Source organism: Calonectris borealis, chromosome 3, assembly GCF_964195595.1.
Source record: "Calonectris borealis chromosome 3, bCalBor7.hap1.2, whole genome shotgun sequence".
NCBI lineage: Eukaryota > Metazoa > Chordata > Aves > Procellariiformes > Procellariidae > Calonectris > Calonectris borealis.
The window spans coordinates 8060092-8081836 of record NC_134314.1 but is presented as its reverse complement, the minus strand read 5'-3'; the positions used below and the strand labels follow the sequence as shown (position 1 = coordinate 8081836).

At 44.3% G+C, this 21745-nt stretch overlaps 1 protein-coding gene across 1 annotated transcript in view; it reads left to right on the top strand.

Annotated features, from left to right (window-relative positions):
- The window catches only part of LOC142080087 (protein eva-1 homolog C-like), a 219143-nt gene that overhangs the window by 64481 nt on the left and 132917 nt on the right, over positions 1–21745 (top strand). Inside the window, exons 2-3 of the mRNA XM_075144933.1 lie at positions 1159–1373; positions 13848–13971. Coding sequence (XP_075001034.1) covers positions 1159–1373; positions 13848–13971 — 339 coding nt within the window. The remainder of the gene's footprint in view (positions 1–1158; positions 1374–13847; positions 13972–21745) is intronic.

Genomic DNA, 21745 nt, shown 5'->3' with positions numbered 1-21745 from the left:
TAACCAAATGTAACTTTAACGAGGCTTTGCCCCATGCTTTATTTTGTTTAACAAGTTTATTAGTGTGGATAACGTCATCCTCTAACAAACAAGGAGAGATTTGGTTCTGGATACTCTTTTCCTTTTAAAAAGATTGAAACTTTGCAGAATTGGAGAGAAAACAAAGCTTTTGTATCAAAGGCCTGGAACAGAAGATGCAACCAGAACAATTAAAATGGTATATTGTGAAGGGAGATCAAAGATGTGATTGGTGTGCCATGGAATAGGACCTCTTACAACCAACTGTAATCCCAACTTTCCCCTTAGTGGCTCTGTGTCTGGGCCTTTCTTGCCCATGATCATAAGTTCACAGGAAAAGTGAGGTTGGAATGGACTTCAGTTTTCTAGTCTAACCTTCTGCTCAAAACAGGGACAACTAGAAGGTCAGACCAGGTTGCTCAGGGCTTTATCCAGTAAGGTCTTGAAAACCTTCAAAGATGTAGACTGCACAACTTCTCTGGGCAATCTGCTCCACTGCTTGACTGCCCACACGGTGAAAAAGTTGCTCCAAATAACTGGTCTGAAACTCTCGTGTTTCATCTTGTGCCTATTATCTCTCATTCTCCTACCATGCACCACTGTGAAAAGCCTGGCTCCACCTCCTTGATAACCTCCCTGTAGATACTGGCAGGCTGCTATTAGTTTTCCCCAAAGCTATCTCTTCTCCAGGCTGAACAAGCCCCTTCTTACAGGGCAAGCGCTCCAGCTCCCAACCATCTTGGTGGCCCTTTGTTAAACTCACTCCAGTTTATTGATGTCTGTCTTGTATTGGGGGGCCAAAAATTGCATGCGGTATCTAGATGTGGTCTAAATGATGAGTTTGTCTCAGCTGCATTTCCTGTAAACTTGATAGCTATGCCAATGTAAATAAGTGGTATGATTGGACTAAGAGTTTGGAATATTGCTTCCACTCAGGATGTATAACATGGCTGAAGGCCAAATCACCAAGCCTCCCCCCCACCATGTCATTGTCTCTCTCTTTTGCATGTGTGTGAGATGAGTAATAAAATCTGCATCCCTCATTGCTTGTTAGTAGTGTGTTTGTTAGACTGCACTGCTGTAAATCACGTAAATATTAACTACCTTTCACTAAGAATGGTTTTTGTCATATTTTTGCAGGTTACATATCACAAGTACTAAAGAATTACACTGACCATGCCTGCGATGGAGAATATGTCTCCCTGAGATGTCCTCACAGAACCACCATCAGCATCCAGTCTTCTTTTTATGGCCGTATTGTACCAAGTCATCAGATGTGTCCTTCTCGCTATCCCCACTCCTATGCAACTTTAATTAAAGAAGATGTTGCCTGTTCAGTTGGCACTTCCCTTCAGGTATTGCATGTTAAACTGGATCTGTTAAATTTGGACTTCAGCTTTCCTTGACCAGGCAGCAGCTGTCTGTGCTGGTGCTGTGTAGACCTGTATTAAGCAGCGCTACCCAGCGTGGCAGCACTGACATCTCACAATTAGTGGGTAATTCATCTTTGTAGTTTAGAGAGGACTGAATTAGATTTTGCTGATGAATTTCTTAATTTTGCTGCAACCCTAGACAATAACAGTTCAGGAATGTGATTGAAACAGAATTGCACTGCAAGACCACATTATGTTTGACTGGGTTTGAACATTTTTGGTTTTTATAGTTTTCCTTTCCAACAGTTAGCTTTTTCAACACATTCAGAAGTTGCTGTCGCGTTCTTTTTACTTCAGAACTGGTCCTATTTCAAGAGGCTTTTACTTTAGTAACCTGAAACCCAGAGAGAATCCTTGGCTTTACTTCTTCTGACTCATTTGACTCTTAGGCCACTGCAAGTGATCATACATCATTTAAGCTTGTAATCTCCCAAGCATCAGTAGTTAATCAGCTCTGTCCATTTGTGCGGGGGATGTTGACTATAGGTATCCTCCCGAGAGCAGATGTGACGTCAGCAAATCAAAGGATTATTTGGAAGGTGCCAGTGTTACTCAACTGTCAGTAGGAACAACTAAAATTAGAGACATGAGTTGGCTGATGTTGTTGAGATGAATGAGGTCTGCTCCTGGATGTTGAAGTAAGCACAAGTCTTTCCAAGTGTAGGATTTGGGGACTGTGAAAACTTTTGGGCAAAGGTCTCAAGCATCCAGTGTGTTTATGGCTATGAATCAATAATAACTCATAATAAAAATTTATAGCAGAACTAGATTAATGAACCTACAGGGCTAGTGAATAATTTCTTTTATAATTTGGCTAAAGGCCAGAGTTTCCCACATCACTTCTCACTCCTGCAACCAGGGTTTTTAAGAGGAATTTACAGCATTTTTTAAAGTTGATACGAGTGCTTTGGCTTCCAAATGTCAGTGGTAAATTCTCAAGAAATTGCGCAGAGTTGGTGTTTGCCTGTGGTGTAACCCTTAAGCTGACAGATTTGCAGTTGCCCTCATAACACTGCACAACAAATGACTGAGTTGTAGTAAGGGAGGACATGGTCCTTATCAGTGGAAGGTTTTCCCTGATATGATAATGAAAGTTCATAATACAACAAGGGGCAGTTGTGTGGTTTAGGGTGGGAGAACATGAACCGAAGACTTTGGCAGAGGCTTCTTTCTTTTATTGATTTACTGCAAAATTTACTTGAAACATTTCATTTACCAGCGTGATTGATAGCTATGTGCTTAGCCTCATCCCTTGCAGGTGAGTGGCCCACTTAAGGCATCTGGAAGAACTTGAGAACCGGGAAGATGTAACCTTTGGCTTTCTGTGCCGTGGTTTTATGTGCAGGAGGGATTTAAAAGAAATCCTTACCTGCCTGGCTTAACTCCTTATGTCCTCAGAGCTGTTACTCGTTAGCTTTGCCTCCAACACTTACAGTACTTGTAATTACAGCTCCCCGATTTATCAGAGTGAGAATTGTGTTCCCTGTAGGCAGTCTTGCAGCAGATCTCTTGTGCAGTAAGTTACATGACTGAGACCAGAACATTCCTATTCACCCATTTTTGGGGATGCAGATGGGCTAGGGAAGTAGCTGACATTCTCTGTTCTGCCACAAATGCCTTGAGGGACCTTGGGGAAGTTCCTGAGTCTCTTTGGAGAAGATCCACAGTGCCTCTTCGGTGCCCCCAAATCTGGCTTTGATACCTCAGTGTGCTGTGCTTGGCCAGGGTAGGATCAGTCCAAATGCCAATGAATCTTGTCTTCTTTCTCAATCCTGGAGGGGGTGAGGCCTCTCTGAAGGGTAAGCCAGAAACTCCACAAGCTGAACGGCAAGCTGCCTGCTGCTTGCTGGTAGGAAATGCATATATATAGGAAAATTGGAAAGCTGTAGACAAGAAAATTACGTGTATTTTTGTGGTTTTGAAACGCAACTGTATGGCTGCTATAGGCAGGACCAATTGTGTGCGTATTCTGATTGTCGGTAATTTAAAAAGTCAGCCAAACCAAACCCTTCAAAATTAAGTGTATAAAATCACTGTGTCTAATCAAACCCATGACTGCATACATTTGCTGCTTCTCTGGAGAGCGGCCTGGAGGGAGTGTAAGGGGCAGTTATTAATGCTATTCCCTGCAAACACTACCTGTGAGTAACAGTTAATTCCCATTTAGAAGCTCTCTCCCCTGTAAATGTCCAGTTCAGACATTGTTTCTATGTTAAAAAGGGAAAAGAAAGGGTTGATTACACTGAGACAACCACTACTAATCCAGTCTTATGTGGCTGGCTGCCAGGATCCCTTGCTTTAGTCACTTATTTTTGTTTGAAATGAAATGCAGACCGCTTGGGAGATCGTGTCCAAGACATTAAGGCAGTGACCCCAAACTACACATTTCTGTTATTCTAACGCCCTAATGTCAGATTCAGTGGGAGATTTCCAAATGCACAAAGAATTTGGACATTCAGACTGGGATTTCAGTTTTGATGTGATTGGTCTCTTGTTAAATTTTAGATCAAGTCACATGAATACGGAGAGATCAGAACAACAAAATAAAGTTGTGTTGAAAGCCAGACATAATTTGCTTTTTAAACAGCTTCCCCTGCTCCCCCCACCCCACTCGGTTTAACAGGGGAGCCCAGAGTTAGCACAAGTCACATGAGATATATGGCAGGAAGGAAAGAGAGATTTGTGCTGTATTCGTGAAGCATCTTTGAGATATTTTGAAGGTAGAAATGTAGAAAGTTCCCACTCATCTTTTAATAGTAGAAGCTAATTTGGGGCACTAGTGCTGTTAATTAACAGCTGGTCTGGTATTGGCTTTTCTGTACTTTCCTTGTGGCGTCCTGCAGAGGGTATTCCCGACTGGGAAGTATGAGAGCAGTGTCCTCATCCCAGCCAGGAGGGCTGGATGGGGGACAGAGAAGAGGAACATCTGGAGCCTTGGTGGCTCTGGTAAAAGGGACCCATGCAGTGCAAACTGTCCTGCCTTGGCAGAGGAGGTCTGTGAGGAGGAGCTGAACCATCTCTTTTCTTGCTTGTAGGTCAGGAAGAACAGCTGCTAGGACCAAAGTCTATTCATCTTTCACCCAAAGAAGTAAATTCTTGAATATTAAGGGTCATTTATCATAGAATCATAGAATAGTTTGGGTTGGAAGGGACCTTTAAAGGTCATCTAGTCCAACCCCCCTGCCGTGGGCAGGGACATCTTCAACTACATCAGGTTGCTCAGAGCCCCGTCCAATCTGACCTTGAACGTTCTCAGGGATGGGGCATCTACCACCTCTCTGGGCAACCTGTGCCAGTGTTTCACCACCCTCATGCATGTCGAAGTCATGCCACTGAAAATGGTTGGCAATAAGTAACAGGGTGTTTATCCACACTGCATAATTTATGCAGGGAGATGAGTTGTGTGCCCACTAGAAGGTCTATATCACCAGAGCAGGATCATGCAGAGAAGTTAGCTTGGGTCCTGAAGGTGCAGAGCTGCGTTAACATAGTCCTGTATGCGTTGATGTCATTGCAATGACCTGTAACTCCCACGTACCTTTACTTCTTTGGAGCAATTGTGCAGGTGCAGTTGGTCTGAGCATGCAACCTAATAATTTTGAAAGCTTGAAGATTTTTGGTAGGTCGTACTCCGCTCCACTTTCACAGTGGAGTTTTTCTCTTGCTCTGTAATCTCACGTCACCCAGATAGGGTTGGTCAAGTCCATTTTAAATCCGCGCAATGTCTGATTTTTTAGTGTGAGAGTGTGGAGAACCTAAATTACATTGCTGGACAGCAGGGGGAGACACGGGAACATCTGGAGACACCTTTTACTCCAAGGAGGTCTGCTAGGGACCATCCTCATCTGCTTTAGCCTCTCGCTTATGCTGTGGTTCTCTCGCTTCTCACACTACTGCACACATTTGCATTTCCCTGCCATGGGGACATCTCACGAGATCTTGCCTCTGGGGAAATAAGGAAGCTGATAAACAGATACAGCAGCAGTGTATGTTTATTCATATGAACACAGAGGATGTTGGCACAGAGGATAAAGGAGAAATAGGAGTGTTAAGTGTTCTGCATTGCCTAATGATAACTGTCTACTGGTAAGTGAATCCCTTTAGTAAAAAACCTGGTCACTCCTAGCCAAGCTCACAATACGCAACTTGTGTCTGCAGAGATACGTGGAGGCATGTGTATATTTGAAGGAAGCTGCTCAGCTGAAGAGGAGAAGGTTTGGGGTGGCTTGTTTATAAAGCTTTCTGCAGCCGCTCATTTCTGGATCAGTATTCCTGATGTCACTTGTTTTCAGCAATAAACAACTCAAGATCTGTATAGAAGAATGTTTAATGGTTGGCCTAAAATTATTGTTTATTACCAGAAAACTAGATTACACTCTCCAGCAGATGACCTGCAATATTCTCATTTTAGTAAATTGACAGAAAAGTAAAACCACAGCTTATTTAGAAGGAAAACAGAAAGCCCTGGAACAAAGCTTATTTAGAAGGAAAATAAAAAGCCCTGGAGAGGCACTTATCCGTGGTGTTTCTGCTCCAAGATATTTATCAAAGACATTGTAGGCTACCTTCTCTCCTGATAGATGCGTGTACTGAGATCAGCAGGGCGCTTGCTGCACTTCAGAGGGCAACGTTTTACCCAGTGACTTGTTTCCCCGAGACGAGCTATGCTTAGATGGTGCTGTGGAGTCACCTGTCTTGTTAGAAAGATGAGCCAGTTTGGGGAGGGAGTGTAGGCATGGTCTCTGGTCTGGGGCTCTTTCAACACTCTCCGGGACAACCAGTCGTTGGTGACAAGGATCACGAGTGCTGCTGATGTGGTATTTCCTTTTGTCCTTTAAGTGAGATACAGGACACCTTTGCTGTCGCTCCAGCATGAGGCAGCCATACCAAGGGCAGCAGACTCCTTGCACGCTAACCACAGGATTCCCTCCTTTTTATTTGCACCTACCAGGAAGGTTTCCGTGATAGAAAGCAAGGGGGAGCTGACCTCTTTGGTGGCAGAAAGATGAGATAAGCTTTCCAGTAGCTGCATGACTGTCGAAGTATGGGCCAGTTGTTGATCACAAAATGATGGGGTTGGAAGGTGGGTGTGTGTTATAGAATCATAGAATCACTAAGGTTGGAAAAGACCTCTAAGATCATCGAGTCCAACCATCAACCCAACACCACCATACCCACTACACCATGTCCCTAAGTGCCTCATCTACACATCTTTTCAATACCTCCAGGGATGGTGACTCAACCTCTTCCCTGGGCAGCCTGTTCCAAGGCCTGACCACTCTTTCAGTAAAGAAATTTCTCGTAATGTCCAGCCTAAACCTCCCTTGGCGCAACTTGAGGCCATTTCCTCTCATCCTATCGCTTGTTACTTGGGAGAGGAGACCAACACCCACCTCGCTACAACCTCCTTTCAGGTAGTTGTAGAGTGCGATGAGGTCTCCCCTCAGCCTCCTCTTCTCCAGGCTAAACAACCCCAGTTCCCTCAGCCGCTCCTCATCAGACTTGTGCTCCAGGCCCTCCACCAGCTTCATTGCCCTTCTCTGGACACGCTCCAGCACCTCAATGTCCTTCTTGTAGTGAGGGGCCCAAAACTGAACACAGGATTCGAGGTGCGGCCTCACCAGTGCCAAGTACAGGGGCACAATCACCTCCCTGCTCCTGCTGGCCACACTATTTCTGATACAGGCCAGGATGCCGTTGGCCTTCTTGGGCACCTGGGCACACTGCTGGCTCATGTTCAGCCGGCTGTCAACCAGCACCCCCAGGTCCTTTTCCTCTGGGCAGCTTTCCAGCCACTCTTCCCCAAGCCTGTAGCGTTGCCTGAAGTTTCTGAAGAGGGTTTTATTTTCCCCAAGTATTCTGGATTAACAGTGTGGGAAAGTAAAATACAAAGTTGAAGAAAATGATTCAATGCTCTGGCTTTCTTGGCAGGTCAAGGACAGTGGCTACTGCCATGCCCAGTCACAGGATATTGTACAGTCCCACGGGTGTAACAGCTCTACGTGGCCACTGTGTTGGCACTGTATAAACTTAGAGAAACCGTCCCTTCTCATGACTCTGAACGTCTATAAGATGATGATGGTCAAGGGGAATGAGGGAGGAAAATGATAGTAAGGAAGAATAATGGTCATCAGTACCACTGGGAGAACCCACTGTTTGTCATATTGCATATTAGAAGATCTCCACAGATTATAGGTGGTTTGAACAAGGAAAGTTTCAGTCTCAGAAATGTCAGTGAATTAAAGAGCAGTTTGGGCAACTCTTCATCAGACTATATTAATTACTTTGCAGAGGACGGTGAGCAGTGAGTTCAGGGTCCAGAAGAGGTTACTGCAGTGCCAAAGTTGCTCCTAAAAATCACAGAACTAGTGCAGGTTCATTCATGAATCTTGCCCGGGCTGAAATATAACTCTCTGGCAAGGAGCTCCCCCAGCTAATTATTTGCAAGTAGAAGAATTTCTTGATGCAGAGGTCATAGATAATCTCTAAATTGCTGTATCTTTGAAATCTTTGGCTTGACTGAAATAGCTCATCAGAGCAGTGTGGTTCTGTACTGCAGAAGAAGAGACACTGGAGGCAGAGGTGGCCGGTGCAGCCTGTCTCCCTGATGAGGCAGGACTGCTCCCCGGGGTGTAAGCCTCCTAATGCTTTGTTTACTCTAAATTTAAACTTTCCAAGTCATGGGGCTTCCATCATTGCCACTAAGACCCTGCTTGACAGTGTAATGGTTTGCTCTCAATGATTTTTTTCCACCTTGTGTTTTAAGCTTTCCCTTTCTTTAATCCCATGACTTTTGGTTATGCATCCTTTTGTATTTCTTCAGCTTAGACCTCCTCTCCCTTTGAAGTTGACCCCGCATACAGATTAAGTTTCCCACTGTTAGGAAATGTAGATAATGGTTAATTAGGTGATATTTGTAATGCAGCTTTTATCGGGTCCTTCTATTTGCTGAACACGTTCCTGCTCTTTGTGAATCGCTGTCTCTGGGCTCTTTCAAGGCTCTGCCAGAGGAGCTCTGGTGAATCTTGCTGTTGTGTTTTAACATCCCAGCCCCACTGCTGCCTGCCCTACTGCCCTGTTGGCATTTACTACTCCTGTAGCGGAGCTGGTGAAAGGGAAAGCGTGCCCAGTTTTCAACTCTGTATTTTGCAGTCTGGTGTGTTAATAGGAGTCACCAAATGTGTGGGTGTAGTTCCCTCTCTGACTCTGCTGTGAGTGTTGCAAGGTCCATGAGAGAGTGATAAGAGATAGCTAGTAGGGTACTAAAACCTCCCATAGATCAGCGGTCAGTATTCAGGGCCTTTGATCTCTTCTTCATGTGATGCACAGATTGAATGCAGTGATTTGGGCAAAGCTGCATTACTTTCTAGTGGAGCAGGCTGGGAAGGTGAAGCTGCCGTGCTTGGTGAAGCCGTAGGCAGGTAATCTGTATCTCATCAACAAGGATTTCACTTCCTCATGTACTCTTTCCGTCCCTGTTGCTGATCCTTGGAAAATCCTTTTATTCCATGGACTTCATTAATTTGCGCGAATGAATGGCGATGAACGTGCAATCTTCAGATAATTGGAAAAAGGACCTGTAAATAACTTTGCAACTTAAAAGTGCTAAGTTTACAGTGTGTTTTTAAGTAATACCATCATTCAGGGGTATATAAAAGAGTATCAAAATTCAAATGAAATGTGATATGAAGCCATTATGAATGCATTGTGCTGTGTGGCTTTGTAGGGAGAATTCATGCTGCCTTGTTTGTTGTATTTACTTCTTCCCATTGCGAAAGCCATGGAGGTGCACCAATATAAGTGTTGGTGTAACCCCACCATAATGGCTATCCCTGGACTGAATTTGACCTAAAAATGCTTAATCGTATTTTTTAAAATTACTGGTATCTTCTTGTGTAAATTTCTTAGTACAAATCTCTGCCCATCTTTATTTGGCTGCACACAGCTCTGATCCATTCATGCAGTTTGCTCTCTGAGTTATTCTCCTCAGCAACATACAATTTGGGCAATTAATTAGTGGGGTTCCTCTGTGTCATTTCATGCCTGACTGACATGCCCTGCAGTCATCCTTATGTTCCTTTGATGATGGAGGCTCTACAGAGAGCAGCCCAGTGGCAAAATCCTAGTTCCCGTTGAGTTTCACCATTGGCTTCTATGGGTCCAAAGTTTCACCCTAAGTGTGTTGAATCTATGAACTACTACAAGGGACTAAAAACTGAGATAAGTTTAATTGCCTTGGGTGTTAAGCTCAATTGTGGCTTATTTTAAGCATGCAGGGGAAGCACTTCTCGAAGAATGATTTGAAGAGACAGAGTAAAAATGAGTGCACGCTTGGGAATGGCTGAGGACAGCCTTCTTGCAGAGCTCGCATCCAATTCCAGATTTAAAAAGGTTGTTATCTAATGAGCACAAGCAATTACTTAGCTAATGAGCACAACAAAATGAGCACGAGAAATGTGTTTCAACTGCGATGCCCCCTAGAAAGACACGGTTTTGAGCTTGAGGCTGCCCTTGCTTTAAGACCTGGGTCACCACAGTGAGATTAATCCAGGGCATAAATCACAGGGGTTAGATTAGTGTTTGTTTTACTTGAATTCACATTTCTTGCTCTCTTATCTCCTCTAAATCTTGCAGCTTCTTAGCTCAATCATGAACCAGAGAATGGAATGGGTTTAAACAGCCGCAACTTCCCTCCTGAGCACTGGCTGTCAGCCCTCAGGCTTGATTTACCACTGGAATGCAATTATAAAATGGCACAATGCAATTAATGTGTCTTCCCCCCCTTTCATGCCAGACAAGAATTCCTCCTCCACCTTCTTCAGTTGGAGTGATTTTTATAATATAATCTAATCCAATGCGACTTTATTTTGCATTAGTCAGGGGTCTCCCAGATGGCAATGACATAAACAGCTGATGATATATCCTGGTTAGGGATGATTCTGCATGTCTACTACTATTCCTGTGCAAGTTCAGATTGTTTGTGGGCCTCTTTTTGTTTGGTTTTGTGGTTGTGTTTTCCCACCTTTACAGCTGACGGTGACAGCCAGAAAAACAAGGCAAACGTAGAATGAATTGCCTAAATTTTTCCAGCCATTAAGCAAAAGCCATGTGAGCTCAGGTCATTCCCTCACTACCAAGTAAACTCACAGCCTTCCTGGTGTCAATCTAGCTGATCATCTGCAAATACTTCAGAAACGACATCTGACATCTGCCAGAGCTCTGATACTGCCTAGAAGTATGATTTTTGAGAGTAAGACCAGAAAGCCAAGGTCTTGACTTGTAAACACCAGATGCACTGGACCTGCAGGGGGAGTGTACCTGTAGTGGATCACCTTGTCACGCACGTTCTGTAGAGTCGCTGTGTTGCACAGTTTTAAGAAGATGCTGGTATATAGAACATACTGATGAAAGCAGTGGGAAAGAAGATTTCTGCGTGTGCAAGGATAGGTAAAAGTTCTAGGTACAAGTGTTTAAGTTAACGTTAGGGCTGGTGTAACATCTTTGTTCTTTATTTTTAATCAAGAACATGGCACAGTCAACCATTGCTAATTTTCTTTGCATTTTTCCTGATGTATTTCACTGAGCATTGAACATATTTTTTTATTTTACTCTTTATGGATATATTTCATTACGCCTAAGACTTTACTCAGACAGTCTGCAGGAAATCAGAAATCTTAATGATTTTTTATATTTTCAGGAAAATCATTGCCCTTCAGGGGGAGGCAGATTAGAACTACATGAATGAAAAGGAAATATTGATTTCTCTCCCCCCCTGAAATAACTTGTCAGAGTCATGGCTATTATCAAATTAAGTTGAAACTGTAGCTAAACACTAAAACCAATTAGTAAAAGGCATATTCAGCCTCAAGAACACTTCCCTTTTTCTATGGTCTCACAATGGCATAGATGACTTTTGCTCCTTAATTTAAGTACAGACTTCTCCCTAGGGCTCTGTGTTACTTTGCATGCTGCAGGAAGTAAACTCAGGAGGTTTTACTTATGTGGAATACATGGAGTAAGCGAGAGCTGCCAAAAGTTAGAGCAGAGCAAGACAAAGTGGTGATATGTGAAGGCTGCCCGTGTTCATCGTTTTCTGGGGTTGGTAAGTAATTGCCTTCGCTCCTGGTGCTGAGCCTAAGGACAGATGAACAAGTGCTGCTTAGGCATCGAAGCTGAGGTTTTCAAAGAGGCTTCTTGTTGGCCTTTTACTAATTGCTTAGAGTAATTTCTGCTGAAACCCAGGATGGTTTTCACACTGGTTTTAATAGCACCTATTATGCAGTGCTGAAGACTTTTGAAAATCCCACCCATCTTGCTATAAACAGGTTTGTTGACCAAAAACCAGAGTCTGCTGCCTTTGAGGGGAGAAAGCTTCCCTTGTGGGAAAGAAAACATTAGGGGTGCTGCTTCTTTCCCTTTGCTCCATATTCTTAGCAGTGCTTAGGTGTAAACAGCCGTGGCTGTCCAGTACCAGCAAATCCTTTCAGGTCCGCAGTGATTTGGAGGGGATTTCTCTCCGTATGTGAAGCACTCAAAGAGTTGTTCCAGTTGTTCTTTGCCTTGTGAGATCAAAAGAGGTATCTGCGTAGAGGCCTCACTTAAATTCCTTTGCAACTCATTGGATTTTGCATTAAATTAAATTTCACATGCTGAGTGAGCAGTCAACCCTTATGAGCCTAGAGGAAAGAATATGCTGTTTCTATGCATTTTAACGTGACGGTCAAGTTGGGGCTAACGCTCCCAGGCACCTCCTTCAGCGTTCACCTTTCAGCCTTTCCATCCTAAGCCCTGTATTTTGAAACGAGATGCCTGCATTTTATTACCTTTTTAAGTGGAAAACAACAGCATATGTTCTCTGCTCGCTAGAAAAGGCCTGAATTGCCTTGGTTTGAACTTTAAAATAAAGGTCAGACTTGAGGCAGGCACGAATTCTTGCATGTGTCAGCCCAAAAGGTGAAAGCTTTAGGAAGTTATGAGCAACTGCAAATGAGGCAGTTTTAAATTGCACTTGAAACTGGAACAGCTGTTGTTCCTGTTGTTCAGAGGGTGACATTCAAGTTATAATGCCGAAGATTAAATATATTATGTTCAGGGAGAACTCAAAAATAGAGAGTAGTCACTGAGGCAGAGAGAAAATTGGTTTGGGTGGCGTGTGGTAGAGAAGGAACAGCCTTTATGTTAACGGCACAGGGATAAGATTGTGGGAGAGCCCAAATGTCAAGGTGGGTGTAAGAAAAGGGAACAGGAAGAAGACAAAACAGACCGGGGGATTCTAGGGGAATTTCTGAGAAAGGATTTTCCAGCGCCTCCTTGAAAGTGAAAATTAATTGTTTTGGGACTGGAATTCACAGCTCTGTATCGCAGGGACTTAGCGAGGCTGGTGGATTACCTCGCTCTGTGGTCTCAAAATGCTCTGACAGGTTCATATGTGTCAGGCAAACATTATGGTAATTTTAGCGCTTTAGGGGCTCTACAGGAGTACATAAATACCACCTAAGCCACCCAGCTGAATTTAAAACTTAATTACTGCCCCACTTAATAATATTCTCTCCCCCCATTACTGCTTTAGAGGATCATAGGGTTAAAAGAAATCATTAATCTTCCTTAATGAAGCTATTTTCTAGCAGGAGACAGAACGTCTTGCCCCTGTGGATTCTGAGATGGAGTTCTGATGAGTGTTGTGAATGGGGAGTGGGGACTAAGCGCTAGAGGAAAAGCAGTGCAGAAAAGGGGATGGGACCCAAAATGCCGGCGGTGGGAGGACCCGACTCGCAGGCCCTTGCTGAGTTTAGCTCAAAGGAATGCGATAGTCGTGGGGGAAGAGGAGTGAGCCCTATTAAAAGCTGACTAAGTTGGCTGTATAACAGTGTTCCCACCACAACTACTAATTATTGGAATACCAGCAATTGCCACAGCTTTTATATGACCGAGACGAGAACTCTCGTGTAAGCTGTGGTTGAAATTGTGCCTCTCCAGAGAAATCTAAAGCAGAATGGTGGTGGCAGAGTTTGGGTCTCTGCTTTTAACTGTCAAGGCTGATCCATGTCCTCAAAGGTGCTTTTCCTGGGACAGTACTGCCTTATACTACGATGAAATTGCATGCAAATGTTCCAAAATCTCTGTTCCAAAATCCCAGTGCAAATCCCTCCTTTTGCATGCATGAACGGGAAAGAAATCATGCTCCTTGAAACAGCGCAAGGTTTAGTCCTCTCCTAGTCCACGGCTCCTGCGGTACCCGCTGCATTGGGCACCACGTCCTGCCTCGTGCCGGGGCCGGTTGAGGAGACACGGATGACCTTGCCATTCTCTCCAGCTTGTCTCCATTTGATGATCCCTTTGGTGGAGATACTGAAGTGCTTTTGTTTTTCTGTTTCTTGTGTGCATCTCTGGCTGCAGAAGATGCTGGACGAGTGCCAGGACAGGCGGAGCTGCCAGTTTCTCGTCAATAGCCGGCTGTTCGGCGCAGATCCGTGCCCTGGAACTGGCAAATACCTCATCGTGTGGTACAAGTGCAGGCCAAGTAAGTATCTTGCTATCGAATCTGTTTGCTCTGGCGAGACCAAAGCGTTTTTGTACTTAAAGGGAGGCCTCCTAGGACTTTTTGTTCCCTTCCACCTTTATTTTTGGTGTAACATAACCCCCTGGGTGCAGAACGTTTCCCCTCTCCCCCTCGCTTGCTGCCTTGCTGGGATGCTGCCGCTCCGGCTCCTTCCTCCTTGCTGGCAGCCCCAGTTGCAGATTGTTTTTGCAGGTGCCAGCGAAAGCCTTTGCCAACGCTGAGCTCACGCTGTCGGCGGTGGGTGGGCGGCTCCCGCTCCCATCTGCGGCCGCCCCCCTCTCCCGGTGGGCTAGTGGGACTTGTCCTCTCTCCGCCTGCCCCCGCAGAGGGAGCGGGAGCTCTTTGCGGGGGCAAAGACTTCAGACCTGGGTGCCAAAGACGGGCACTGAAGACGTGGTGCAACGGGAAGCTCACCTGCCCACGCCATGCCATAAGCCAGCTTTTAATTGCTCCCAGATCAGGCTGGGAAATGTTAACCTGTGTTTTGCGTGATCTCATTAGCTGTGTTTAAATTAAATGGGGCCGGTGCCTGGATACTGGGAGTGCAATCATGCGTGGCTGCGGAGGAGTGAGCCTGGTGCGGTTTTGGCTCAGGACAACCAACACGCTCTTGGCCAACTGCTGGCCCCACCGGGGCAGCTAGCACAGCCTGGGCGCTGTTCTCCATCAGCGCTTTGGAAGCAGACACATTAGTTTGGACATGGATAGGGTTTGATGGTGGCCAAACCGTGCCAACTGGTTTCAGCCAGAGAAACTATTTGAATTAATAGTCTGGCCATGGCATTTCAGATCAGCCTAATCCCAAACTTTTTGCAGGACAAGAGGAAATGGCCTCAAGTTGCACCAAGGGAGGTTTAGATTGAACATTAGGAGAAATTTCTTTACTGAAAGAGTGGTCAGGCCTTGGAACAGGCTGCCCAGGGAAGTGGTGGAGTCACCATCCCTGGAGGTATTTAAAAGACGTGTAGATGAGGCCCTTAGGGACATGGTGTAGTGGGCATGGTGGTGTTGGGTTGACGGTTGGACACGATGATCTTAGAGGTCTTTTCCAACCTGTATGATTCTATGATTCTATGATTCTATGACATAACTAACATGGTTCCAGCATCATGGCAGCAAAATTTTTGGGGAAGAAATAAAAAAAGATTTTGCAAAGGGAAGAAAAACATACCTGATTTCAGAAAAGGTTTGAAACAAAAGCAGAAACATTCAGTCTCTGTCAGTTGCACAGAAGACGACTTTTTGCCCCAGCACGCAGAGACCTGTGCTAATGAAGTGAAGGGATCTGGCAAGATCTGTGAGGAATTCAAATGAAAAGCAGGTAATGAAGCACCTGCATTTTTTGTGGGGTTTTCGTGACTGATTGTAACATCCCTCGTTGGGTGAGAAATGCATCCCTGAGAGAGGGGTGATTAGCAGGGTGTTCTGACAAGTCCTCCTGAACCTGCAGGTTTTGTATCAAAGCTCGCTTGAGAAATCTGACTATTGGGGCCTGTGCTGAACTTCTGAAGGTACTTCAGGATCCCATCTGTGCATAAATATTTATGGCTTGGCATTCTTTGCTAATTACAGATACGCTAGCAAAGAAGGAGTTTGCATGTGTGCTGGGTAAGTGATTTTCCTGAAAAAGAGCAGGGAAAGTTGCTTGAAAACATTTCCCCAAGACATTTTTCAGGCAGCTGCAATTTTGCAGCATGAAGCAAGGTAGCCTGACACAAATTACTGTTTCTTGGTCACTGGGCAAACTTTTAATCAGAACCTGCTGGATTAATAATTAGCCTTGCACAGAGACACCAGGACACGGTCAACCTTTCCTTGATGATTCAAGACGTTAATTTTGAGTCTCAGAAACAGAATCTAGTGCTTGTGTGAGTTCAGTAACCATTTAATAAGCCTTTTCATCCTGCTGTAGGGAGAAGGTTGATGAAGGGAATGAAGAAATGGATCCACAGTGAAAAATACAGGACCATCAGAAATTTTGGTGGGCTTTTTGGGTTATTGAGTATTTGAGTATTGTTTATGAGCTGTAAATGAATCCAGTGCAAGGCCTTCATGTTTAAGAGTTGACCCCAAAAACTGTGGTCCTATGAAGTGTTGATCTGGTCCAGAAAGTCTGAGCACACATAATTGTAACCAAGGAGCACCAGAGAGTCCTTGTCCAGAGCTGGCGCATGGTTTGATCCATAACTTTTTCAAAAGACAAATGCAATTTTCTGGGCTATGTTTCTGTTTCTGAATTTGACCTTCTTAACAGTAGACATGACAGAAGTACTTTAATAAGAAGCAATTTAAGGTCTGAATTGTCCTCTAGAGACATCTATTTCTTTCCCTTGCCTGTTGAGGGAGCCTGATGTGACCATGCTACTGAAGTAGGTGCCTTGGTTAAGTGCCTACCTAGGTAGAATGAGTGTGAGTTTTCCTGTATACAGGTATGAGAAGTGCTTTGGGAAGTGGCCTGCAGAGTTTGGACAGGACATTTTTAACATAAAATAAGAATGCCCAAGCCCCCCTACTCTCAGAGTCATGTTAGAGCCTCGAAAGGCCCCTGAATAGAGGTAGTTAAAAAGGATGACTTCCTTGAAAGAAAGCAAAACTGAAGTTAGTGGCATTTACTTGTATATTTGCTGAAGAATAACTAGACGGTGCAGTCATCCCCTCCAGCCACTGTCACTGCAGTTATGCCTCTCTGACATTACGTTGCGTTTGAAATCTAATGGTTTCGATGCTCACTGGCTGTATGGGGTTCACTCACAAGGCAAGGTGCTATTTTGGTTTCTCATGGGCAGAATTTCAAGGAGATGGAGGACAGCAAATCATGCTGAAACTGAAAGCCCCAGATTTTCCAAATGGTGGGGCTCCAGGGAGCAGGGCAATCGGAGTGTTCTCTGCTGTACTAACTGCTCAGAGACTGCTTTTGGTGGAAGCTGGGAAGATTTGTGCAGAGGTTTTGTGCTGAAGTGTTGTGGTTCACCTCCTCTAGAAATTCAAAGAAATATTTCAGAGAAATGCTTGCTTAACTAGAAGCGGTGAGAAATTCAGTGGCTTGTGTGGTTTGGGGAAGTCTTAGGCTAATCATGGTCTCCTCTGATCCAATGGATGGATCTGGGGTCCAACAGACACTCATCTTGCGTGTACAGGACTAAGATATGTAGATGGGACTGCTTTTAAATGTCAGATGTTTGGGAGTCCTGAGTATTATCTGTAAATAAATAAATACATTATGTGTGTGTATACTTTTAATTTTAAGGTACAGAATGTTTAAGGAGATCAGAAATAATCAATAAAATGCTTTATTCTGTCTCAGCTTGGGGCAAGTGAGACTTATTTATTGCTGCTATGCGATTTGAGGGCCAAGGTTCATCAAAGTGTTTAGAGGCTTAGCTTTTATTTTCTTTTCCCGTAGCATGTGGACCTTAGTTTCTAATATGCATCAACCTTTGGGAAGATGTCCAAAAGCACACTATAGGTCTATGACAAGTGCTTCAAAACTTGGAGGTGCCTCTGCAAATCATCCTGCTATCGACAGCCCCCAGAGGGTCCCTGCGTGTCCCCCAAGGTTGGGACATGTTGCCGTAGCAGTGAAATCTGGAGTTGTTCTCTGCTAGTATAGATGTAACCTGGCATTTAGCACTGTCTGTGGATGGTTTCCAGTGGGAAGTTTGGATACAGCCACTCTGTTTTAGAGGCTAAAAACGTTGATGAGAATGGCTGTGGGCTGTCCCATGCTAGTTGGCCTCAGTGCCAAAGAACTGGCACATTTAATTTGTCAGGGCCGGTGTAGCCTGAGATCCACACCCAAAGCACGCTGAAGCCTAGGATCAAGCCCTGAACACACAGAGGACTTCAATCTCTGGGGTGCCTTTCAGGATCATTAAAAAATTGCATATAAATCCAGTTATTTCTCAGGTAACACGCTGATTTGATTTAGACCCATTAAGTATAATTACCGGGTAGGCTGCAGGAACATCTAATTAGAGGGAATTGACATACTATTTAATTGGTCTAACATGAATTCCCTCTAACTGAAATCTGAATTCTCCAATATTATTCAAACAATTCGGTGTTTGTTCATCCCCCTCACTTCAGAGATGGAGAACCGTGTAAGATCGTGTGTTATTGTAAGCTAGGAAATATTTGCTCTGCGTGCCAGACTTTCCGGAGGGGTTGCGTGGTCTAATCCTGGCTGAGAACAGGATCTGTGGGGCTGCCCAAGTCATGCTGAAGAAATAACTTCACCTCTCGGCACCCCAGCAATACCATTGCAGCTGATTTTACCAGGGTTGGTTGCTGCTTTGGGCATTGTACAAGCAGGGATCGATCTGCCCCTGCACAGCATCTGTTTGCCCACAGTGGCTGTTTGGTTATTTTTTTGGCTTTGTTATTTCAAAAGAGCCAATGTTCCTGAGCAAACTGGGGACGAAAGTGCTTGCCTGTCCCTGCGAAGGGATTACTTAGGATGAGATGTGTTGTCCGAGTGGCCGTTCGCTGGCAGTGCTGTTGAGAAAGGAGAGGGCTCCCACCTTGCTTATGTGGCTTCCCCCATGAGTCCCCCACGTAGTGCCTTTCTCTTGTCTCCTCCTCTGCCATTGCCACACTGTCCTGGATGCACCGTCCCCTTCTCAGCTCTGAATAGCCTGAGCTGCAGCCTCCTGTAATGCTATAGTGATATTTTCCCTCTTTCCTATCAGGCAGTTGCTAGCTTAGGACTTCAAGGATTCTGGGAGAGATAATCTCCATCCAGTGGTTTTTTAAAAATTTTTATTATTATTTTTCTTTAATTTTAAAATGCTGTGTGGAACAGCTGGGTGTGATAATTGGAGGCTGGCAGGCGTGAAGCCTCCCTGTATTAATTGTCCCAGCGATGTAACAAAGTGTAAATCCAAACTTTGCGGCTCTCCGTTCTATTCACAAACGTAAGCCTAAAACCTTTGAAGTTTCAGAAAGCCTGGATTGTGACCTGGGCTCCGATTGCAGCTCAAATCCCACTATAACAATACAAAAGCATATTGTGAAAGGCACATCAAGGCTCTGAGAAATGCATCTGGGAAGGAAACTTGCATTTTTTGGCAAAGGGTGAAGTGCCAAAAGTTTGTGTGGGGGTAGGAGGAGGAAACAGGGTGGGGGACATCACTTTGTTCTGGTTCAGAACCTGTAGCTTTGATTTATGGGAAAACTTTTGTGCTGAGAATCGACCTGGACACATGTTTTGAAGAGAACAGGCAGTCATTCTCTCCACCATAGATTGAATTCAAATCTAAGAGGCCCAGTTGATTCTTGTGAAATGTCAATGACTTTTTTTCAAACATGAGAATGTCCATCCTGATGTCCTTGCCAAAATCTTACTCAGATAACTTTATTTTTCTTACAGCCCTAGGCAATTTTAATTAGAAAGCAACTAAATTTTAAAATTAATTAGGAATTAATTCCAATTTGATCATCTTCTGATACAAATGTCATCTTCAAGTTTGCACCCTCTATCATATAGTGATGGAGCTGCGATGCTGTGTCCCAGGAGTGTCTGCCTTTTGGTGAGGATGTGTGATTTTTTTTGTCAGTGGTACTTCAAAACCTGTACAAACAGCAGAATACCATTAGTTGTGACAGAGCTTCTCCAGCTATTAAAGAACTGCAAAGAGTCATCCTCTGTGTTGGCAGTTCCCAGTTGCTGGGGAATGTGAAACTGCCTTATGTCTCTTGGGGAATTGGTCAGGTTGGCTCATCAGATTTCAGTTGGATTGGCTGTAAAGTATGGAAAGGACACTTTGGAAGGACCACCTAGGCTTGCAGTGAATGCATCTTGTTCACTTTTTAATTTCCCTACAATCCGTTCCTTCAATGATGAATCTAGTGTGGGCTTTGCCATTGACTTTGCTGGGCTGAGGATGACACCTTTTCTGCTAAATTTGGTGAACATGGCATGAAAAGCCTGGTCTCATCACACATCCTCAAGGCCTTCACTCCCTAGGCAGAATTTGCAAAATGCTGTGAGCAAGAGCGGAGGGCTATGGAAAGAACAGAGTTTTTGTAGAAATTTCAGATGAGAGTGAAGAGGTACCTAAATCTCTTCCTGGTCCCTTTAACGCTGGTGATTGATGTTAGTCCTGGGATAGATTGGTAATCCAGTAGTTATCAATCCTTTCAGAAAAGCATTAATCTCCTTCGTAAGACAGGTTTATTGGCGGCAGAAGTTCACTCTATTTTTTGCTGTATTGCTTCTTGGTGGGCCAGGCTTTCCAAAGCAGCACGATGGAGTGAGGGCTGTTAAATGGGCACATCCTTCTGGCCCAGCCACCGAGGGAGCAGAATAAGCCTTCTACCTCCTGCATTCATCAGCTCGCTCTTGCTTATCTGTATTATTTCAAAACTGTTAAGGTGGTGCAGGGAGTGGAAATTTATAAGGACAATAAAACCTCAGGCAGCAAACGCTGTGGCGATGAAAAGGTGTAAATAAAGGAACGCTATAAATAACAGAGGACAGATCCATCAGCCTGCGATCGGGGTCAGAGAAACTTTAATGCTAACGATTAATATTGTTTTAAGCCATTGACGCACAGAGATTTTCAGGCGCTGTCAAATAGCCCTATCTCTGCAGCACACTAATCACTTGGCTCTCAGGAGCGGGATTAAGAGGAACGCGTGATTTCATTGTCAGCGAATGCAGAGATTATTGTCAGCCCCTGCTGGCAACGTCAGCAAGGAGAAGGAAACCGCTGCTGACCTGGGAGAGTTAAAAAAAATCCCAGTTTTCTTTCAGACCTCATCAGTCAGCGCTGATTGACATAATAAGGAGCCAGGGAAGACAAGGTGCTTCCTGCTGATGTAGGTGGAGAGATTCCCTTTGCTGGATCAGGTCTCCAGCATCCAGATGTGAACCACTAAGAAAGACAAATTCTGAAATCTGCCTCAATTGTATAAATCATAGCGCTGTGAATTTTCTAGATCCCCTTTGTCCATTGGCATTTAAATTTTCTGTGGGGTCCTAGGAAAAAAACCAAGGGTATAAAACCCCTTTTAAAGCCATGAATTTTCAGTGAAGGACAAGGAAGTGATACACCTCAGCCTTTCTGTGCTGGGACAGGTGAGTCAATAGCATTGCCAGAAGGAACTGGGAGCCTTTGCCCTCAGGAGATCCAGCCCATCCTTAGGTGTGGTGGGCACCTGTGATACCTTTCTGTGCTGATGATGGAGGCTGCGTTGTGGATGGTGCTTCAGGTGTCATGAATGACTTTGGATGCTAACAGAGACAAAACGATCTGAGAGCCTTCTCCCCCGAAGAGCAAGGGGGTAATTAACCAGAATAAACACAAGGAAACCAAGTTTTTAAAAATGAAACCCATAATTCTAAATCTCAACACAGTCCTACCAAGGTAGAGGTTTGCCAGCTCTGAACAATAGATTTCAAAATTTTCTAGCATACTGGTAGAAGAACTGTGAGAAGAAAAGCGTGTCCCAGAAACAATATGCTTATAAATCAAATTGAGATGCTGCAAAGGTTTACTTTAGTGAAAGTTTGGATCTGTTATATTGAATCCACAGTTTAAACCATGCATGTAGGCCTGGTTTAAACTGGGAGGTAATTTATACAGTACTTCTGCAGGGTGTCCTGTATACGGACTTATTCAAGACAGAAAATATAGACCAATTGCTCTCTTCAAATAAATGTCTCTTGGAAAAAAAGCAGAGAAGAGTAAATCTTCTCGGGGGTAGAGGCATGGTAATGAACTATTTCCAATAC